At 40.2% G+C, this 20,833-nt stretch overlaps 2 protein-coding genes across 8 annotated transcripts in view; both read left to right on the forward strand.

The window, feature by feature from the left end:
* tarbp1 (TAR (HIV-1) RNA binding protein 1) overlaps positions 1 to 14,424 on the forward strand; it is a 124,124-nt gene extending 109,700 nt beyond the window's left edge. For 4 of the 7 annotated variants that reach the window (XM_060916485.1, XM_060916489.1, XM_060916488.1 and 1 more), the window contains exons 26-29: positions 24 to 203; positions 7,778 to 7,902; positions 11,297 to 11,433; positions 12,507 to 12,866. In XM_060916485.1, coding sequence (XP_060772468.1) covers positions 24 to 203; positions 7,778 to 7,902; positions 11,297 to 11,433; positions 12,507 to 12,669 — 605 coding nt within the window. In that variant the 3' untranslated portion in view covers positions 12,670 to 12,866. Of the gene's footprint in view, positions 1 to 23; positions 204 to 7,777; positions 7,903 to 11,296; positions 11,434 to 12,506; positions 12,867 to 14,200 lie in introns of those variants that run through there. The other 3 variants (XM_060916486.1, XM_060916487.1, XM_060916490.1) reach the window with 3 other exon arrangements.
* On the forward strand, positions 12,967 to 18,950 carry LOC132883186 (G-protein coupled receptor 161). The gene is made up of 4 exons (XM_060916492.1): positions 12,967 to 14,278; positions 14,423 to 14,593; positions 15,592 to 15,752; positions 17,273 to 18,950. Exons 2-4 carry the CDS (start codon positions 14,431 to 14,433, stop codon positions 18,629 to 18,631), a joined length of 1,683 nt encoding a protein of 560 aa, XP_060772475.1. The 5' UTR covers positions 12,967 to 14,278; positions 14,423 to 14,430; the 3' UTR covers positions 18,632 to 18,950.
* The last annotated feature ends 1,883 nt before the right edge of the window (positions 18,951 to 20,833 follow it).

Raw genomic sequence — 20,833 nt, forward strand, 5'->3', positions numbered from 1 at the left:
TATGTGATTTGTGTGGCATACAGGTGAGCTGGAACAAGAAGAGCGCTGGGCAGATGTACAGAAAAAGATTGCTCCTTGGAGTCTGAATGTGCAAGAGGTGGAGCAACACCTTGTGGCCCAGCAGAGAGTAGCACGTCTGGGTAAACCTACATCTGCCCTCCTGGTGGTCGCCTCACTTATTGACAAGCCCACAAACCTGGGTGGTATGATCCATTTTTCATCACACGTATGTACAGTACCAGTCAAATGTTTGGCCATCCCTACTCATTCAAAGGTTTTTCTAGATTTTGACTATTTTCTACATTGTGAACAATATTGAAGGTATCAAAGCTATGATATATTGAACATTATATGGAATTATGTGGTAAACAAAAAGTTTTAAGAAAAGTTTAATATTGTAGATTTTTCAAAGTAGCCACCATTTACCTTGATGGTGCTTTGTACACTATTATCATCTTAACCAGCTTCATGAGGTAGTCACCTGGAATGCTTTTCAATTAATATGTGTACCTCATCAAAAGTTAATTAGTGGACAAGTTTCTTGCCTTCTCAATGCATTTGAGATCAAACAGTAAATACAGTAAATAGCCCTATTCAACACCATAATATAAATACAGTAAATAGCCCTATTCAACACAATTGTAGTAATCCATATTATGTCAAGAACTGAACATCTAAGTAAAGAGAAACAACATCCATCATTACTTTAAAACATGAAGTGACTTTCAATTAATAAAAATAAATAACTATTGAATTAGAAGGTGTGTACAAACATTTGACTGGTACTGTATACACATGCACCCTTAAGGCCTTTAGACACCAGGGGCAGTTTTTTCATGTGATTAATTTGCACGTCAGCATATTTTTTCGAACTGTTTTGGTCATGAGTACTTTCATACAGAACGTGAATATTACGCAGTGAAAAAGTGACACTGAGGTCGATTTTTCTGAGCTTCCACACCACAAATAAATGCATCACGTTGTGTGGAACAGACGTCACGTGGTGATGTAGGAGACAGTTGGCAAAACAAACTTGAATGTAGCAGCAAGTTTCTGCTATGTGCCGGTGTTGCTCACATCTGGGAGCTAAGCAGCTATATTTCCATGGAGTTTTATTCCTGTCTTTAATTAAGCGCATTGTCTTTCAATTTAAGAGTAGGATTTATTCATTTCACGTTCAGATTTTGCAGTGCTTCTCCCCTCTCTCTTAAATAGCCCCTGCTTGCACGCAAATTTGTTCTGCTTCTGCTCAAAAAACGGCCCTCCCTCTCAAATAGTGTCAGGTACGCGAGGTAGACAGATGTAAGTGCAGAAGTAATCAGTTTAATAATAACAGTGTGGTGTATATACAAAGTGCACTAACACACACAAAGGCAAACAGTCCAAGACAGCAGGCTAAATCCAAATTGTAAAACAGGCAAAAGGGTTGGGTGAGGCACAAACAGTATATCAGAGGCAAAGCGAGAACGGGAATGAGAAACAGGCACAGGAATCAGGAAATCAAGAACACATGTAGAAAGGCTCAGTAATGCATACAGCCGTATCGTAATACTTTGCACTGATCATGCATCAGCACAGTCCTTAAATAGGTGCACACGTAGCTTCTTAATTAAGTTCAGGTGCGCATCATTAACAGCGCACGTGCTGGAGTCCGCTCGAAGTGTGTGCAGCCCGAGGCCCGCCTTCAGGTGCACACACCACAGCTCACAGGGCTGACAGAACCCCCTCCCAAAGAGCTCCCACTGGGAACGAAAATCCATCATACTTGGCTCTGGTGGGGGTTCGGGCTCAGGCTCAGGACAAGATTTGGATTCTTGACCAGGAGTGGGCTTGAGCTCGGGACTTGACTTGGGCTCTGGGCCGGAATCATGCTCAGACTCCAGACTTGACTTGGACTCAGGACTTGGCTCGGATCCAGGACTGAAGGTGGACTCAACCTCCGGGCTGGATTTGGACTCTGGAGACGAGTTGAGCTTTGGATTGGACTCTGGCTCCAGCTCAGGAGATGACTCAGGCTTGAACTCTGGATCTGGCTTGGACTCAGGGCTGGGCTCGAGGTCTGGAGATGGCTTGAGCTCTGGGTTGGACTCTGGCTCCAGCTCAGGAGATGAGTCAAGCTGGAGTTCTGGAACTGGCTTGGACACAGGGCTGGAATTGTGCTCAAGCTCTGAAGATGACTTGGGCTCTGGGGATGATTTAAGCTCTGGAGATTGCCTGAGCTCTGGACTGGACTCTGGCTCAAGCTCTGGAGATGACTCAGGTTGGAGCTCTGGAACTGGCTTGGACACAGGGCAGGAAGCAAGCTTCAACTCAGGCTCCAGGCTGTATTCGGGCTCAGTAGTGGACTCGAGTTCTGGACTTGACTTGGACTCAGGACTTGGCTCTAGTTCGAACTCAGGACTTGGCTTGGACTCGGAACTTGGCTCTAGTTCAAACTTAGGACTTGGCTTGGACTCAGGACTTAGCTCTAGTTTGAACTTTGGATGTAGCTTGGACTCGGGACTTGGCTCTACTTCAAACTCAGGACTTGGCTTGCGCTCAGGACTTAGCTCTAGTTTGGACTCGGGACTTGGCTCTAGTTCGAACTCAGAACTGGACTTAGGCATGGGCTCGAGCTCTGTCAGTGTGTTGCTTCGGTCCTGGTTAGGACCTGGTGGCAGGACGACGCAGATGTCTTCGTGGCTGGGCGGCGGCGGGACGATGCAGATGTCTTCATGGCTGGGTGGCGGCGGGACGACGTCTTCATCTAACGCAGGTTCTGGAACCAGCTCGTGTTCTGGCACTGGCCTTGACTCTGGCATAGGCACTGGAGCTGACACAGGCACCGACTTTGGCGTTGGCTCTGATGCTCTAGCTGACCCGGGCACTGGCTCTGAAGTAGGCACTGACGCAGGCTTTGACGCTGGCTCTGGCACTGGAGCTGACTCTGACACTAGCACTGGTTCTGGGTTAGACACTGGTGCTGATTCTGATTCTGGCACTGGTTTTGTAGCAGACATTGGCACTGACTCCGACTCCAGCACTGTTTCTAGAGCAGACACTGTAGCTGACTCTGGTGCTGGTTCTGAAGTAGACACTGGCGCTGACTCTGGCTCTGGAGCAGGCATTAGCGTTGGCATTAGCTTTGGAGCAGATGCTGGCACTGGCCCTGGAACGGACGCTGGCGTTGGCACTGGAACAGATGCTGGCGCTGGCTCAGGTTCAGGCATGGGTTCTGATACAGACTCTGATTCAGGCATTGATTCAGGTACTGATTCTGGCTGAGAAACCAGGTCTGGAGAGACGGCATCTAGGAGGGGCTCAGGAACAACAGCCTCCTCTGCTGTCTCTACATCGGCCACTGGCGAAAACTCTGGAGCGACGGCCTCCTCCGCTGCGTCAGCCACTGGCAGGAGCTCTGGAACGACGTCCTCCTCCGCTGAGTCAGCCACTGGAGGGAGCTCTGGAGCGACAGCCTCCTCCACTGCATCGGCCATCAGAACGATTGCCCATGGGATTCCTCCTTTTTCCAATGCTTCAAAAATGAACTTGAGCATGGCAAAAAAAAGTCTGTGAGCTTCGAAGGCATGGGTGCTTGACTCGGATCAGGTATTATTCCACCCATTGGCGTGCTCGTCCAGAAATAAATGTTAGGATAAAGCTTACCCGGATGGGTTCTGGTGGCTTGGGCTCCTGGAGGTCCTCATAGAAGAAGTCACACTGAAGACTAAATCCCATAGGGTGATATATTCCGTAGTAGGGTGCTGGGGGACTCCAGTCAGACTTCAGCCAGAAATATGAGGCGAGGGGCTGAGACAGCGGCATGGAATCGCGTGCTGAAAAACTTCTGCTACATCCATTGTATGGCGAAGTATTCTGTCAGGTATGCGAGGTAGGCGGATGTAAGTGCAGAAGTAATCAGTTTAATAATAACAGTGTAGTGTATATACAAAGTGCACTAGCACAAAAAGGCAAACAGTCCAAGACGGCAGGCTAAATCCAAATCGTAAAACAGGCAAAAGGGTCGGGCGAGGCGCAAACAGTATATCAGAGGCAAAGCGAGAATAGGAACGAGAAACAAGCACAGGAATCAGGAACATTGGTAGAAAGGCTTGGTAATGCGTACAGACATATTGCAATACTTCGCACTGATCATGCATCAGCACAGCCCTTAAATAGCTGCACACACAGCTCCTTAATTAATTTCAGGTGCGCATCATTAACAGCGCGCGTGCTGGAATCCACTCGACATGCGCGCAGCCCGAGGCGCGCCTTCAGGTGCATGTGCCACAGCACATGTACTCAAGCACAGCAAAATACCTCCTCTGCATTCAACCCATCTGAAGCAGTGAACACACACATATACACACACAAGTGAGCGATGAGCACACACACATGCCCAGAGCAGTGGGCAGCTATGCTACAGTGCCCAGGGAGCAGTTTGGAGTTAGGTGCCTTGCTCAAGGGTACTTCACCCATGATACAGAGGGAGGGGAAAGTGTTGTTCATTCACTCAACTCCCCTCACGTTTTTCCTGCTGGTCCCAGGAATTGAACTGGCATCCCTTTGGGCCCAAGGCTGCTTCTCTAACCTTCAGGCCAAGTTTGCCCCCATACAGGGGGCATAAAGAATACAAGAATAAAAATATATTATTTAACCGGTGAACACACGACACCAAGAGCATTGCTTTCTTTCTTTTTTGTCCAACATCCCGTTTCCCAGCTTCACCTCTTTAACGAGATTATAAAATGCGATTAGAAATTCTCCCTGTTGTTGTTTGTACCCAAGACTTTCTCTTTCTTAAGAGCATGTCTATAATTATTGGCTTCATCACTATTAAACGATGCCCTCATTTACTCATGAGACTACTGATCGTCGCGGCGCAACACCAGCATGAAACGAGCACAAAATAGACCACGACATTAAAAAATTCGCATCGGACTCAGTGTGCATACTTTCTGTCTGAAAATTTCACCACGAATTTTTTGCAGCACAATTTTGTGTCATATCCAGTGTGTAAAGTCCCTTAGACAACTTGATTGAGTTTATGCAGGACTCAATAAGTTGAGGCTATGCAGGACTGTGACATTGATATCTAGTTGAATTTTATGCTTTAGAAATTATTTTTGGAAGTTTTTGAGGCTTAACTACAATTGAGTTTGGACTCATAGAGGTAAAAAGCTTCTCTCTGTGTGCATGCAGGTTTTATATGCATACAAGCCATGTACAGTGGGTACGGAAAGTATTCAGACCCCTTTAAATTTTTCACTCTTTGTTTCATTGCAGCCATTTGCTAAAATCAAAAAAGTTCATTTTATTTCTCATTAATGTACACTCAGCACCCCATCTTGACAGAAAAAACAGAAATGTAGAAATTTTTGCAAATTTATTAAAAAAGAAAAACTGAAATATCACATGGTCATAAGTATTCAGACCCTTTGCTGTGACACTCATATTTAACTCACATGTTGTCCATTTCTTCAGATCCTCCTTGAGATGGTTCTACTCCTTCATTGGAGTCCAGCTGTGTTTAATTAAACTGATTGGACTTGATTGGGAAAGGCACACAACTGTCTATATAAGACCTTACAGCTCACAGTGCATGTCAGAGCAAATGAGAATCATGAGGTCGAAGGAACTGCCCAAGGAGCTCAGAGACAGAATTGTGGCAAGGCACAGATCTGGCCAAGGTTACAAAAGAATTTCTGCAGCACTCAAGGTTCCTAAGAGCACAGTGGCCTCCATAATCCTTAAATGGAAGAAGTTTGGGACGACCAGAACTCTTCCTAGACCTGGCCGTCCAGCCAAACTGAGCAATCGTGGGAGAAGAGCCTTGGTGAGAAAGGTAAAGAAGAACCCAAAGATCACTGTGGCTGAGCTCCAGAGATGCAGTAGGGAGATGGGAGAAAGTTCCACAAAGTCAACTATCACTGCAGCCCTCCACCAGTCAGGGCTTTATGGCAGAGTGGCCCGACGGAAGCCTCTCCTCAGTGCAAGACATATGAAAGCCCGCATAGAGTTTGCCAAAAAACACATGAAAGACTCCCAGACTATGAGAAATAAGATTCTCTGGTCTGATGAGACGAAGATTGAACTTTTTGGCGTTAATTCTAAGCGGTACGTGTGGAGAAAACCAGGCACTGCTCATCACCTGCCCAATACAATCCCAACAGTGAAACATGGTGGTGGCAGCATCATGCTGTGGGGGTGTTTTTCAGCTGCAGGGACAGGACGACTGGTTGCAGTTGAAGGAAAGATGAATGCGGCCAAGTACAGAGAATATCCTGGAAGAAAACCTCTTCCAGAGTGCTCAGGACCTCAGACTGGGTCGAAGGTTCACCTTCCAACAAGACAATGACCCTAAGCACACAGCTAAAATAACAAAGGAGTGGCTTCGGAACAACTCTGTGACCATTCTTGACTGGCCCAGCCAGAGCCCTGACCTAAACCCAATTGAGCATCTCTGGAGAGACCTGAAAATGGCTGTCCACCAACGTTCACCATCCAACCTGACAGAACTGGAGAGGATCTGCAAGGAAGAATGGCAGAGGATCCCCAAATCCAGGTGTGAAAAACTTGTTGCATCATTCCCAAGAAGACTCATGGCTGTACTAGCTCAAAAGGGTGCTTTTACTCAATACTGAGCAAAGGGTCTGAATACTTATGACCATGTGATATTTCAGTTTTTCTTTTTTAATAAATTTGCAAAATTTTCTACATTTCTGTTTTTTTCTGTCAAGATGGGGTGCTGAGTGTACATTAATGAGAAATAAAATGAACTTTTTTGATTTTAGCAAATGGCTGCAATGAAACAAAGAGTGAAAAATTTAAAGGGGTCTGAATACTTTCCGTACCCACTGTATATGTGAAAGCTGATAATCTCGAACATATGTGCAGGCTGTTATCATTGCTAAGTAGAGCAGCCAATCCTGTGATACCATGCCTGTATCACTTGATATAAGTGCATCAAATACATATCGTAAACATTTTTCATTGCATTAATGACTACCACCTTCCCATGTGTTCATTTTTATTTGTTTTGACTGGTGCACAATATTCATTTTCATGTTTTATCGAGTAAAAATCAATGTCATGAATAAATATTTACAAGTAATGATAAGATTGAAAGAGTGTATGGTGCTTGCATATTGTTAAAGCTTTTTACTGCAGTCAGTAATAGTCCAGTAATAGTCCAGTAAGGTTACAAAACAACATGTCAGTCAGTATTTACCTAGGGGAGTGTTTTGTGAATGTACAAGTTGTGGTTTCCAAGTTACCTTAATGTATGTAGTTGCTTCCTGAATATTGAAGCAGACGTGTGAAGTATTATTTACTTTAAAATGCAGTTAAATTTCTGAATCATTAAATTGAACAGTTTTGTTCTATGCTTGCCAAAGATAAACTACTACAGAAATTAACACTCTCTTTATATCTACCACAGCATAGATTGATATGCTGTAAGTCATGGTTTTCAATAACATTTTTGACTTGGATATGTATAATTATAAAATACGCACCTCGCATTTTGGGGTCAGTCTTTCTCAATCTCTCTAAATCAGGTTTTCAGAAACATTACTTGACTTTATGGTTTGTACAAGGATAACAGTTTTTAAAAACTGAATTAACTGTAAACTGTTTTTTAAAATGATTTCCCATCTCTTTTCCATCAAGAAGAAACTGTCAAAATGGCATTCGTTTCCTGATGTGATCCTGAATTATTATTTCTTATTTCTAATTTTGTAAATATGCAATCACTGAGGTCTTTTTATGTGTATATATGTACTCATGTTTGTCATAGGTCTTTGTCGAACTTGTGAAATCTTTGGAGCCAGTGCTCTGGTGCTGGGTAGCCTACATCATGTCGTTGACAAACAGTTCCAAGCCCTGAGTGTCTCTTCTGAGCTGTGGCTTCCTCTGATGGAGGTGTGTTTCTGTTTAATTTCATTTTATCCCAAGAGGCGTTAAGCACACAGTGTGAGCAACACAGTGGTGCCAATTCCAATACTCATATTCTGTTTCTGCAGTGTGCCTCATGCGACAACAGGGTGTAGTTTCTACTTTTTAAAAAATATAGAATACATTATACCTGCCATATGATTAAGTGTATGCCCATAATATAAACAGCATGTGGACTAAAATTCTAACTTGCACGTTGTAGTGTAGGATTAAGTATCTCATTGAATGAAGCACCTTGCATGGCAGCCCAGAGGTACAATGTTTGTATCACCTGATATGAGTACATCATGATGCACATCATAAAAGGTTTTTTATTGACTTAATGTCTTCCACCATCTTCCCACCTTTTTCTCTTTCTTTTGACTGATGAATCATATTCATGTTGATGTTTTATCTAGTGAAAATCCATTTCATGAATAAATATTTACCTGTAATGATAAGATTGAAAAAGTGTATTGTGCTTGTATATTATGAAAGCTCTCTATTGCGGCCATAGTCCAGTCGTTCAGTACAGTTGCCACACCATCTGTCACTGACTATTAATTCAATATGTACCGAGTGGGGTGCATTGTGGATGTACAAGATGTGGTTTGTCATATTTAAATTGCTGAATCATTAACAGGACTAGAGCTGCCCAGTCTTGTACTATGCTTGGCAAAAGGTAAATGATTACTTGAATTAACAATTAATGCTGTCATTACTATCAAGCACAGCATAGACTGATATGCTGTAAGTCATGGATTTCAAAAACTTTTCTGACATGGATTTATAAAGTGGTCAATATACAGTATGCACATAGCATTTGGGGTCAGTCTTTCTCTCTAAATCAGGTTTGCGGAACCATTATTCAACTTTTTGTTTTGTACTATATTTCAATTTGATATTATGATCATTTTATGAGCTTTAGGGTAGAGACACTTTTGTGCTCTCAACTGATGCTCTCTGTCCCAAAATTATGTCCCACTCTAAATCCGGTCAGGTTCAAACTTTAGTTTTGTCATTTGTTTTAAGACATGTTTTAAGGCATTGCAAATGGCATCTTAGTGAGTATATGCAACAAACATAAGGTGAGTTTTTACTTTCAGCAAGGTCACAAGATTCACTTAAACACGTGATCTCAAGAGTAGAAAAAATGATCATGAAAGATCTGGGTCCATTCTTTGGATATTGATTTCTGAGTTAGTTGGATTGGATTGCTTTTATAATGATTAAAAGTTTCTGTATAGCTACCTATTTGGTCTTTTGTATATTGCCTTTTTTTGTTTTGAATTACAGTATAATTGACTCCATGATGCCAAGGTTTCCAGGGCATTTGGGATCATTTTCAAAAGGATAGAAAAGTTTTGTTTATAAAAGTTAAGATAAAAGCCATTAATCAGAAGAATTTTATATTTATTTGCAGTGACAGTTTTCACAAAGGGGACATGTGGACCCAAACCATGCCAGCACAGTACCCTTCTAACAAACCACCAGTTTTTTTCTTTAATTCATCAACCATCTGTATGATTAATTCTTCACTAGCCTCTTTATCCTAAAACATCGAAAACTTTTCCAGAGAAACCAGATATTTCTGTTAAGTCCTTCATCACCTGTGCAAGCAAAGTACTTGGTGTGTGAGATAAATCAGGGGTTATGAAATAATAATGAGCATGTCTTCAATGTTGTCACATTCTGTTTTGAATCCTCAAATTGATTGAACTGGTCATAAAATTATCATTTTTCTTTCATATAGGTTGACAAAACATTGATCGACACTGACTGAAAACAGAATTTTATGCATGTTTTGTTTAAACAAGAGCAAAAATAAAACAAAATATGGGCAGAATATTATATTAATCAAGATTCCCATGCATCCTAGAAAACCTGGTGAATTTTTGACAAAGTTTCTAGTCATGGAACACATGAAAAATGGGAGAAAGATATCAAGGGAAAATCCTGTGCTGTCCTTGAATGTGAGGTGGCCTTAAGATGGTGAAGGAAAATCACTCATAATCCCCATCAAAAGGGAGCAATTTTTTATCATTTCATGTAAAGTGCAGGCTGCCCTGAGCTTGCCTTGCTGTTGTGATTGTCAAATTTACTGTGTAAAAAATGCAGTTTGCTGTGAGCATAGTCATAGCTCGCAACTCAGTTTGCGGTTCAGTAAAAATGCTTAGAATTGGAGAAAGAACGTTGGACACAGAATAACCATTGTTTTACTCTTGCTGTTATTTTATACTGTATGTGAAGCTGAGACATTTTGATAGTTCAGGTATGTAGGGCAGTCTAGATTTTCAAATTCAGATAAGTTATACCCCACTTTCAGTTGTTCCTTGATCTAAGTAAACAACAGATCAATAATGTCAACTAGAATGGAAACTAGAAAACTGGGAATTAGTTATTCAAGATTTTTCATATGGCAAGCCATTTTTATACAGTATTTATTACCCTGACTGGAATATATAGATTTATTCTATCCACGTTCACTGGATATGAGCAATCGCATGCTCTGATTGGTTACTCTACTACTAGGCTATCAGCTCATATACCATGAGTAGAGGAAAAACAAAATGGCGCCACTGTGTTGCTGACCCAACCGAGGACGAAATAAAAACTTGACTCAAAAACCAAAAACAAAAAGTGCAACAAAATATGGAATTAAAATATTTGATGGAAAGAACATTTTTTTTTCAAGAATTATTATTATAGCATGTTTCACAAATTGCTACTGTCATTTTGCCGGTTTGTTTAAATTCTAAGCATAAATTATTTTGTTGGACGTTTTGTTGGAAGTCCTGGAAAATAATATCTTAAAAAGAGTGGGAGCCCTGCAAATTCAGGACCTCAGTCTCAGTATTAATCAGTTGAGCAGGAATATAGTAGCAAAATCATGTATGAACATTATATTGACTTCATGGCACTGATAGGGTATCAACAACAGTCACACTAAACATATCTTACGACACTGTACACGTGAAAAAAAAATGTTCATGGTCTTTCCAGGCTTACATACCCATTTGTGTTAACCAGTCAAGTCTCAATGTATTTGCCCTCTCCAAACATAAGTGTGCTCACTTGTCTTAGATAACTCAATCTGGTTTGTGAACTTCCCTCTGGGGTTAATAAGGCTATCTTATCTTATCTTATCTTATCTTATCTTATCTTATCTTATCTTATCTTATCTTATCTTATCTTATCTTATCTTTGTTCTCAGGTGTGTTCAAAGGAGGGAATTATCACAATTAATAAGCCATACTTATTATTTAAAGTGGTATACAAAGAATGGGATCATGATCTGGCCTCTTGGGTCAATAGGCTTGTAAAGTCAGTTTTTTAGCTAGTCTTTTCTGCCTAATGGTTAACATTTTGTGTTTTCCCCTAGGTGAAGCCCATGGACCTGGCAGGTTTTCTGCAGCTGAAGCAAAGAGAGGGTTACTGTATCATTGGTGTAGAACAAACAGTCAACAGCCAGAGTTTGCAAAGCTATAGGTTTCCAGAGAAGACCCTACTACTGTTAGGGTAATAACATCATGTTTTTCAAGAGGTTATGAGGTCACTAAAGCTCTAATGTTTGTTAGAAGGCCCTGTACATCTTGTTTGCCTCTTTGTCAGAGCTGACGTTGCAGTTGAATGTTATCAGGCTAATTGACATTGTTCCCAAGGGGTAATCTCTTTACCTGTACATGTTGGAGACAAAACAGGCTTGTCCCAGCATGCAGGATGCTTGTCAGCAGGGATGTACCATCTAAAAATGTGACAAAAAAAAACCCTACACAAAGCAGCATGATTACATGACGCATAAAACTAACATATAAAACATCAAGCATACTAAAAACACATAGCAAAGCCCATAATACAATAGCAACACTAATTTGTGAGCATTATAACATGTTGAAAAACTAAACATATGTTTAAGTGTATCATAGCTTTCCTGACATTTACCATCATTGGAAGTTAAAAAAAGGACACTGCATAAACATACATGTAAGCCCACAGACTGTCTTTTCATGTAAATCACAACAAGCAATTTGGCCTTTTTATTGACTGTCTTACAGCTATGATATTTACTACAGAGATTATACAGTATATATGCCTGGAAAATGGCAGGTTAAGAAAACTGACCTCATCTGCAGTGTTTGGGGGTGGAGAATCTGTACATAAGGGTAGGATAATTTATTTTCATTTTGACTGATCTTTAAATTTCAAATGGAAAAATCCATATCTTCATAAATCTTGATTTGAATTATCAGGCTATTGTCAACTAGCAAATCCTACTTTCAAGAGTAAACCTCAGGGGGAAATGTCATTTTCAGGCGAAAATGTCAGTATATACGTTTTAAGTCATGGTACTCTCTAGCACAAATACTTATTCTAAAACACTTTTATCACTGATATTCACAGTAGCATCAGCTTGGTTTGGGTTCTTGAGCCTTTTGTGAGTGTTGTAGATGTTTAATGGCCAATATTGCAGCCCTAGGTTTGTTTGTGGCCACACATTAAATTGCTTTTAATTAATGTGTATTAATTTACGTTACTAATTTAGCCAGATGAAATGTTCAATATCAGCGATTCTCATCATCTTTTCCTATTAGGAATGAACGAGAGGGTATTCCTGCTGACCTCCTGCAGTTGTTGGATGTATGTGTGGAGATTCCTCAGCAAGGAGTGACGCGTTCTCTCAACGTGCATGTGAGCGCTGCCCTACTGGTGTGGGAATACACCAGACAGCACTTGGGTCCTGATCAATCCTCTTAACTACTCTACTTTGAAATTGCCCATTTATGCTGATCGGTCAGTTCCCAGTCCTGAAAGACTTAACTGAAAATGAAATGATTTATTAGTGTTAAATATTAAGGATCTTAGATCAGTGTTGTGTGAATTACACAGAAGTACTGCATTTCTCAAAATAAAGTGTGAATTCCCTCTGAGATTAATAAAGTTATCTATCCATCCATCAGAGATTTTTCCTTCCAACATCAACATGCTCTGACAACTATAGAGTACATGCTGATATTTATGGGAGAAAATTTTCATCATCTCGAGATAAAGCTCATTTTCTCATGATAACGAGTTAATTATTCATGCATTTGTATTAATTATTAATACATTTCTTTAAGTTTATTAATTTTGTTTCATGAATGTGCATTCATTTTGTTTAACTGTTAAAGACATTAAGACCATCCGGTTTGCTGTGAGACTTCCAAGCCAATCCACTGTACGTAGTGACCCCCACACCATCTCCACATAGCCGACTTGACTGTGACCTCAGACTTTTTTCATCAAATTTATGTCATGGGTAATTTAGCAAGATGTCATGTGTACTCAAATGAAAATGGCTCACACCTACACCCTCTGAAGAGATGAAAATTTTATTTCCGATCTGAAATTCTGTTTAGTTCTGGTGAACATGATTTCATATTTAATCTGTCAATAATGAATGAACGTAAAAATTAATACATGAATAAATAAATAAATAAATAAATACAAGTGCCTAAAACAAAATGAATTAATTTTAAATACAAAATAAAGTTTTAATAATTCATAAATAATTGAGTAATTATCACAAGAGAACAAGCTTTCCCTTCTCGAGATAACGAGACATATTAACTCATTACCATGAGAAAATGGCATTTAAAAATTATTGCAAGCACACTAGTCTCGGCTTCTACAGAAAGTAGAAATTGGGCTCTCCAATATAGATAAAGTGAAATCTGAAACGATATGTGTGTGCTTCGTTAGCCAGCCTTAGATTTGGAATTGTCATATGTCTGTTGTACTTGCTTTGAATTGATTTATGTATGATTTGAAGTTTGATAAAATGCAGCACTTTAAAAGAGATCTACATTTTAAGAGCGATTTGACTAGTTTCAAAGTTTGCTTTTTTTTTTCCTGAGAGAATATTAGGAGAATAGGAGGTGAATAATTATAACAAATAAAACTGACAATCATGTTTCTGTTTAGACTTTGTTCCTTAAAGCTGAAATATATAGTTTTTAATATCAAAATTTTAAACATATTGACATCACATATGGAAGTAGGTACTAAAAACATACTTGTAAAGTATGTTAAAATGGGATGTTTAAAATGCCAACCTCACTGTGGGAAATGAAACATCTGAGTCTATAGCCTGTTTAAAGAAACTGGCGCCATTATCTGCTTATCTTGTGTAATTTTACGATTTGGTAATTTAAGTGTTTGATTTTCCACCTTTGTCAGCTGAAGAAATGTATTCATGCAAATGTTTTGTCTCTCCCGCCCCTCTCTACACACGTGTGATTTCCACAAGGTTCAGAGAGGAAGGAAGGGATCTTGCTAACACATGGCTCCAACCAACAATTTATGCTTTGCAGACAGTTAATTTAATGTATGTTTTTTTCTTAAATTCATAGTTTGCCCATGCCTAAATGGCCATTTTACTTCAAATACCAACACACAGAGATTTGGAATACGTTATTTCTTTTTTCTGTTTCCTTTTTTTTTAACACCTGTTTGTTTTGGAATCCTTGAGTCAATATAATGGACATACCAGGCAACATATGGTTGGATGCCAACAAACCTTTCCTGGGTGAAATGCGAATTTCATGGAGAAACTCGACAAGTTCCATGCTGTCCTTTTCTCCACGTGGAAAGCTGCTGATGGAGGTCCTCATGGTGCTCATGTGTGTCGGTGCAGTAACGGGTGCGGTTGTGTATTTTTTTACATTTTTTTTAACTTGTACAATTAATTAAAAAATTAATTAGTAGCTTAATTGTTTGTTAAGAGAATACTTGGTCCTGCAGGCAGAAAGGTAGGCTCCATAGAGATGATGAAAAGAATTAGGGCTATGTATTTGTTCTTTTCTTTAGGTCAGTTGTAAATCATGTTTGGTTGCCATTATCTATTTTCAGTAGTTTGTAGTATGACTTTCCTATCAATCCTAGATGAAAATGATGAAAATAAGAAGTCTTTTAACAAGCTTTTAAACATGGAACAGTAATACACTTTTTTTCTGTTGCCCCGTTTTGTTTTGTTTATATTTACATTTCTCTTAACATTTGGAAGAAACTGGGTCATGATATAAATTGTTTCATTCTGTACTTACAGGTCATGGAAATATTAACTGTAGTGTTCAAGTGGCCTTATTCAGGATCTTTCTTTATGCATTTTCAGCAAATGTGTTTTGAAACTGGTACTTTTAAAAGGCATTTTTATTAATTATTAATACCAATAACCCTTGTGTTCTCTTCAGCTCATTTTTCTATTAAAAATGAAATTGGATAAATTAATATTTTGATGCATTTGTTTTCTTCCTCTATTATATATTATATTGCACATTGTATTTTTGGCCTAAGAATAAAACGGGTTACAAGAAGTGGTGAAATATCAACCGGCACCAACCACTTTTTTCTTATTTGCACTAATACTAGATTACACAGCTGCTTCTCATGAGCATCCCCTTATGAGAAGTGGTTTTGTGTTTCTTTACTGTTCCCCAAAAACATGGATGCGTTCAAGGAAGGCCATTTCAGATATAACTATCTGTCTCAGCTGCCCAAATTCAATATCTATGAATAGTACATTCATTGCTAAGTAGTATAGAGAATGCAAGGGTTAATAGAAACTTGTATAAATTCATTGCCCTTTTCTATTTTGTGTTTTTATCTTTAGATAATAACAAGAACATTTCTGTTTGTTAGGAAATATCCTGGTCATCATGATTGTGGTGGCAACAAAGACATTCCACTGTATGACGTCTGTGCTCATTATTAATTTGGCAATCAGTGACTTCCTGGTTGGCATTGGTGTCATGCCATTTGTGGCCGTTTCCATCATGAATAATGGATGGGTGAACTGCACTGTTAGTAAGGCCAGCTTATACATATCCATTATACACAGTACTGCACAAAAGTCTTTGACACCCTTTTTTTTCATACAAACTTTGCTATAGATTTCTATTTTATGACTTCTACATTATCGAGTCGGTCCAAAAAAAAAAACATTTTAGAGTTCCAAACATTAGTTTTCCAGCACAAAAATAAATGTTACAGAAAAAAGTTTGCATCTGAGCAGCATATTACGTAAGAGCCCACTTTTCAGATTAAAAAAGAAAACATAATGAAGGCCGCTGGGTTTTGATGCAAAATGAAGAAGCAAGTGTGACAGTCAAAGTGTCCAGAAGAACTGTGGCTGGTTCTGCAAGATGCTCAGTAAAACCTACAGCTCATTTCCTTATAAAACTGCACTTGTTGTACCTGAGACTGCTATTTTTTTTTTTAAAGTAAAGGGTCGTCTCACACCAAACATTGACTTTGTTTCATTTATTATGGCTTACTGATTACTGTTTATAGTATTTTTTTAATGTTGAAACATTTCATTTCATAATTTTTAAGCCATTTTTGGTCTACAGCATTTCTTTACATGTGCCTAAGACTTTTGCGCAGGACTGTATGTATGTTAAAGCCTACAAAATCACCCTTCACACACATCCTTCATACTTCCTAATGAAAAAATTAAAAGAAACTGGCATTATAGAAATTAGTTGAAACTAATATTAGCCTAGAACCTTTTTAATTGTTATCCATATTGATTTTCTGTCTGAAGTATTAATTTAAAACGATATAGATCACTTTAAACTTTAATAGGAACACCTGTACACCTGCTCATTTATGTAGTTATCCAATCAGCTAATCAAGTGGCAGCAGCACAATGCACAAAATCATGCAGATACAGGTCAAGACCTTCAGTTAATTTTCAGATCAAAATGGAAGAAAAAGTGTGATCTGTATGACTTTAACCATGGCATGTTATTTGGTGCCAGATGGGCTGGTTTGAGAATTTTAGAAACTGCTGATGATCTGGGATTTTCACACACACAACAGTCTGTAGAGTTTCCATTGAATGGTGAAAAAAAAAACACTGAATGAGTGATAGTGGTGTGTGGAACACCTTGTTGATAAGAGAGGTTAGAGGAATATTGGTTCGAGCTGCCAGGGAGGACATAGTAACTCATATAATCCTTCTTTACAACAGTGGTTAGCAGAAAAGCATCTTAGCATGCACACATCAAATCTTGAGGTGGATGGGCCACAACAACACATAAGGTTTCACTCCTGTCAGCCAAGAACAGGAATCTGGGGCTATCATAGGCACAAATTCACCCAAAGTGAATAGTTGAAGACTGGGAAAAGACCAGGTGGGTTTCCCCCCCCAAATCTTCAACTGTCCAGTTTGGGTTTTATACATTATGCTGCTGCTACATGATTGGCTGATAGGATAACTGCATAAATGAGTAGGTGTACAGGTGTTCCTGTTCAAGTAGACATTGAGTATAGATATACATAAGGTATTTACTGACTGTCCTCTTTCTATCTGCTGCAGGACTTATGTCTTTATGTGGGTTACACCTCTTCAGTCTACTGCAGTGCTTCAATCCTAACACTTGCAGCTATTGCTTTGGATCGCTATTACTCCATTGTGGACTGTCTGCGTTATAATTCACGCTGTACTGCATGGCGAACTGGCACAGCTGTATTATGGATCTGGCTGCAGGCCATGCTCACCAGTTGTCCACCTCTCCTAGGCTGGAGTAACATCAGTTTTGTGAGCCCTATGTATAGCTGTGTTGTCAACTGGGCTAGCAGTCCCAGCTATACAGTGTTCATGGCAGCTCTCTGCTTTCTCCTTCCTGCCATAGTCATTCTCTTTTGCTATGTGAAGATTGTGCGAGTGGCCCAGAATCATGCTCAGAGGATCCACAACCTTCAGCAGCACTTTCAACACAGCAGGGACCACCACATATCCTCACCATTTGAATCATCCCACCCCTGTTCAGCTGTGGACCTAGAAATGCATGACCCATCCAGACTTGTGTATTATGTAAGTGGGAGGCTCGTATCAGAATCTCAGTTCAGTGGTCCTCATCCTAACGCAGATCTGACAGGAGAACCAACTTCACAACTTGAAGGGAAAAGCAACTCCAGACATCCCAGTCGACGTCTACATACCTTCCTTGCTCATCTCCAGAGTAGTAGCACTCTGCACAACAGTCACCCCCAGCAACATGGTGTTGTGAGGCTTTTCCTGGTTATTGCTGCTTTCTTCTTCTGCTGGACACCTTACATTGGAGTTGCTTTGGTGCAGGCCACTGAGACTGCCCTCTCCCGATCAGCAAGCCAGGTGCCACCTGCTGCTGTCACTTTCTCATACTGGCTTGTGCTGTTCAACTCAGACATCAACCCATTACTGTATGCTCTACTCAGCAAGCGATTCCAGGGGGCATTGCAGAACCTCAGGAAGAAGATCCAGGCCAGGTTGGGTATGGTTCAAAGGGCAGAAGAGGGAAGAACAAATGGAGAAGGAGGAAGGATCACAACTCCCAATAATGTAATGGCTAGTGTCACAGATCAGCATCACGAAGATAGTGGATCCCATCAGAATGGGTCTGTGTACTCCTCTGTTTTCACAATGAATACTACTTTTCCCAAAAGCTATAAGCAAGAAGCAAATGAAGTCTTTCTGCCAGGGAGTATGTTATCATCTTCCTTTTCTACTTCTTCCTCTTCTGTTTCCCTTTGCCGTAAGTGCAGTAGAAATACCCCAGGAAAGTCAGACTGCCTGCAAGTTTCCACCAAACCACAAGGGTGGGACAAAACACACCGTACTTCTGTAATCAAGGAGAGACATGCAACGTTTTTTTATGGCCAGATTGCAGTACGAGTGGAACAGGAAATTTGCTGAGCCTGCATTGGAGGATTTGATTATAAACAACCTGGAAATTAACCTGCATGGTATTTTAACTATTATATTTTAGGAATTATGTCTTTAATTGTATTTATGCTTCTGGCTGCATGGAATGATATTTGAATAAATGATTATTTATGCAGCATTTAATCTTATATTTTGAACATGGTTGCACCCCCGTTTAGTTTATGGCACTAATTTAAAATTAAGAAGAAAAACTGAAAGGAAATAAATGTGACAATCCAAAGCTTAAAAAAGGTGATGGGATAAAAACTCATAGAATAAAAACAGAGTAGATTTTAGATTTTGAAGTAATATTACTAAGACAATGAGCTATTACTATGTTATTAAAAGCCTTGTTTTTGTGAAATTATGTTTGGGCGTGTGGTTATTTGATATCTATCTTTAAAGCATTAAACAAACAAATATCTTCTTGTAGGACCTGCAACATATAATCAGCGTGAACACTAATAATGTAAACGGTTATTAATAAAACAAACAATAATGTGTGGTACGGTAGTGCAGTCGTTGGTACTGTCACCTCACAGCAGGCAGGTTCTAGGTTTGAGCCCACTGTGTGGAATATGTATGTTGTCCTCATGCCTGCATGGGTTTCTGCCGGGTGCTCTGGTTTCCTCCCACAGTCCAACTGGCTACTCCAAATTGCCCATAGGTGTGAAAGTGAGTGTGAATGGCTGTCTGTCTTTCTGTGTTAGCCATGTGATAGACTGGTGACCTGCCTCTCACCCAGTGTGAGCTGGGATTGGCTCCAGCTCACCTATGACCCGCAGTGGAAAATGAATGAAACAACATCACAGCTGATTAATTAAAATAAATAAATAAATAAATAAATAAGCAATACATGCTAATTTTGTTTCACACTAGCATACTTTAGGCCAGAAGTTAAAATGACATGGGCCAATGTCATTTTGGCCATTGGGGTGTTTCTACATCAGACATTGACTAATCTGCATAACATCACAATCCAACTATCCAGTCTATTTCTGGTTGGCAAGATATAGGCTGATGACTAATTGCCAACTATTTATTTTTTTATTTACCCGTTTGTTTTGGTGATGTAATTAGTTCTGATCATTTAGGGCTATAGCCCTGAATATTTTCACTCACAAAAGGAGCATCCGAAGGAGGGAGGATGCGTGCATCGAGATGAAAATTCCAGCATTCTGATGAATTGTCCTACCTCATGAAGTTATCTGAACATAGTATGTTTTGACAGATATATCTATCAATCAGTCCTACCCTATCAAAAAGTGTTACCATGGTTATATGAAAAAGAAGCCTTTGTCACACGTATACAAACTTAAGCACACAGTGAAATTTAACCTCTGCATTTAACCCATATGAAGCAGCGAACACACACATCTGCACACAAGTGAGCAATGAGTGCACACATATACCCAGAGCAGTGGGCAGCCACGCTACAGCACCCAGGGAGCAGCTGGAGGTTAGGTGCCTTGCTCAAGGGCACTTCAGCCAAACCTCAGGCCATGGCTGCCCCATATTAACCTAACCACACTTCTTTGAACTGTGAAGGAAACCAGAGCACTCAGAGGAAACCCACACAGACACAGGGAGAACATGCAAACTCCACACAGAAAGGCCCCCGTCAGCCACTGGGTTCGAACCCAGGACTTTCTTGCCGTGAGGTGACAGTGCTAACCACTACACCACCATGCCATCCCAAAAAAGTGGACAGTCCTAAAATAAAAAAGATAACTATCCATCCATCATCTGTAGTCGCTTATCCTGTACAGGGTCGCAGGCAAGCTGGAGCCTATCCCAGCTGACTATGGGCAAGAGGCAGGGTACACTCTGGACAAGGTGCCAGGTCATTGCAGGGCTAACACATAGAGACAACCATTCACACTCTCATTCACACCTACAGTCAATTTAGAACCACCGATTAGCCTAACCTGCATGTCTTTGGACTTTGGGGGAAACCAGAGCACCCAGAGGAAACCCACACAGACAGAACATGCAAACTCCCTCGTCAGCCACTGGGCTTGAACCCAGGACCTTCTTGCTGTGAGGTGGCAGTGCTAACCACTACACCACCTAGGAGATGGCTACTCCATCCCAAACCACAAATCCAGTTGGTGTGTGACCAGGAACTGGCAGCTGACTGGTAGATTGGATCCCTGCATCTGCCTGAAACCCAGCAGCAAGTCTAATCTCTCT

This window comes from Neoarius graeffei, chromosome 3 (genome assembly GCF_027579695.1).
Source record: "Neoarius graeffei isolate fNeoGra1 chromosome 3, fNeoGra1.pri, whole genome shotgun sequence".
In the NCBI taxonomy this organism is placed as follows: Eukaryota; Metazoa; Chordata; class Actinopteri; order Siluriformes; family Ariidae; genus Neoarius; species Neoarius graeffei.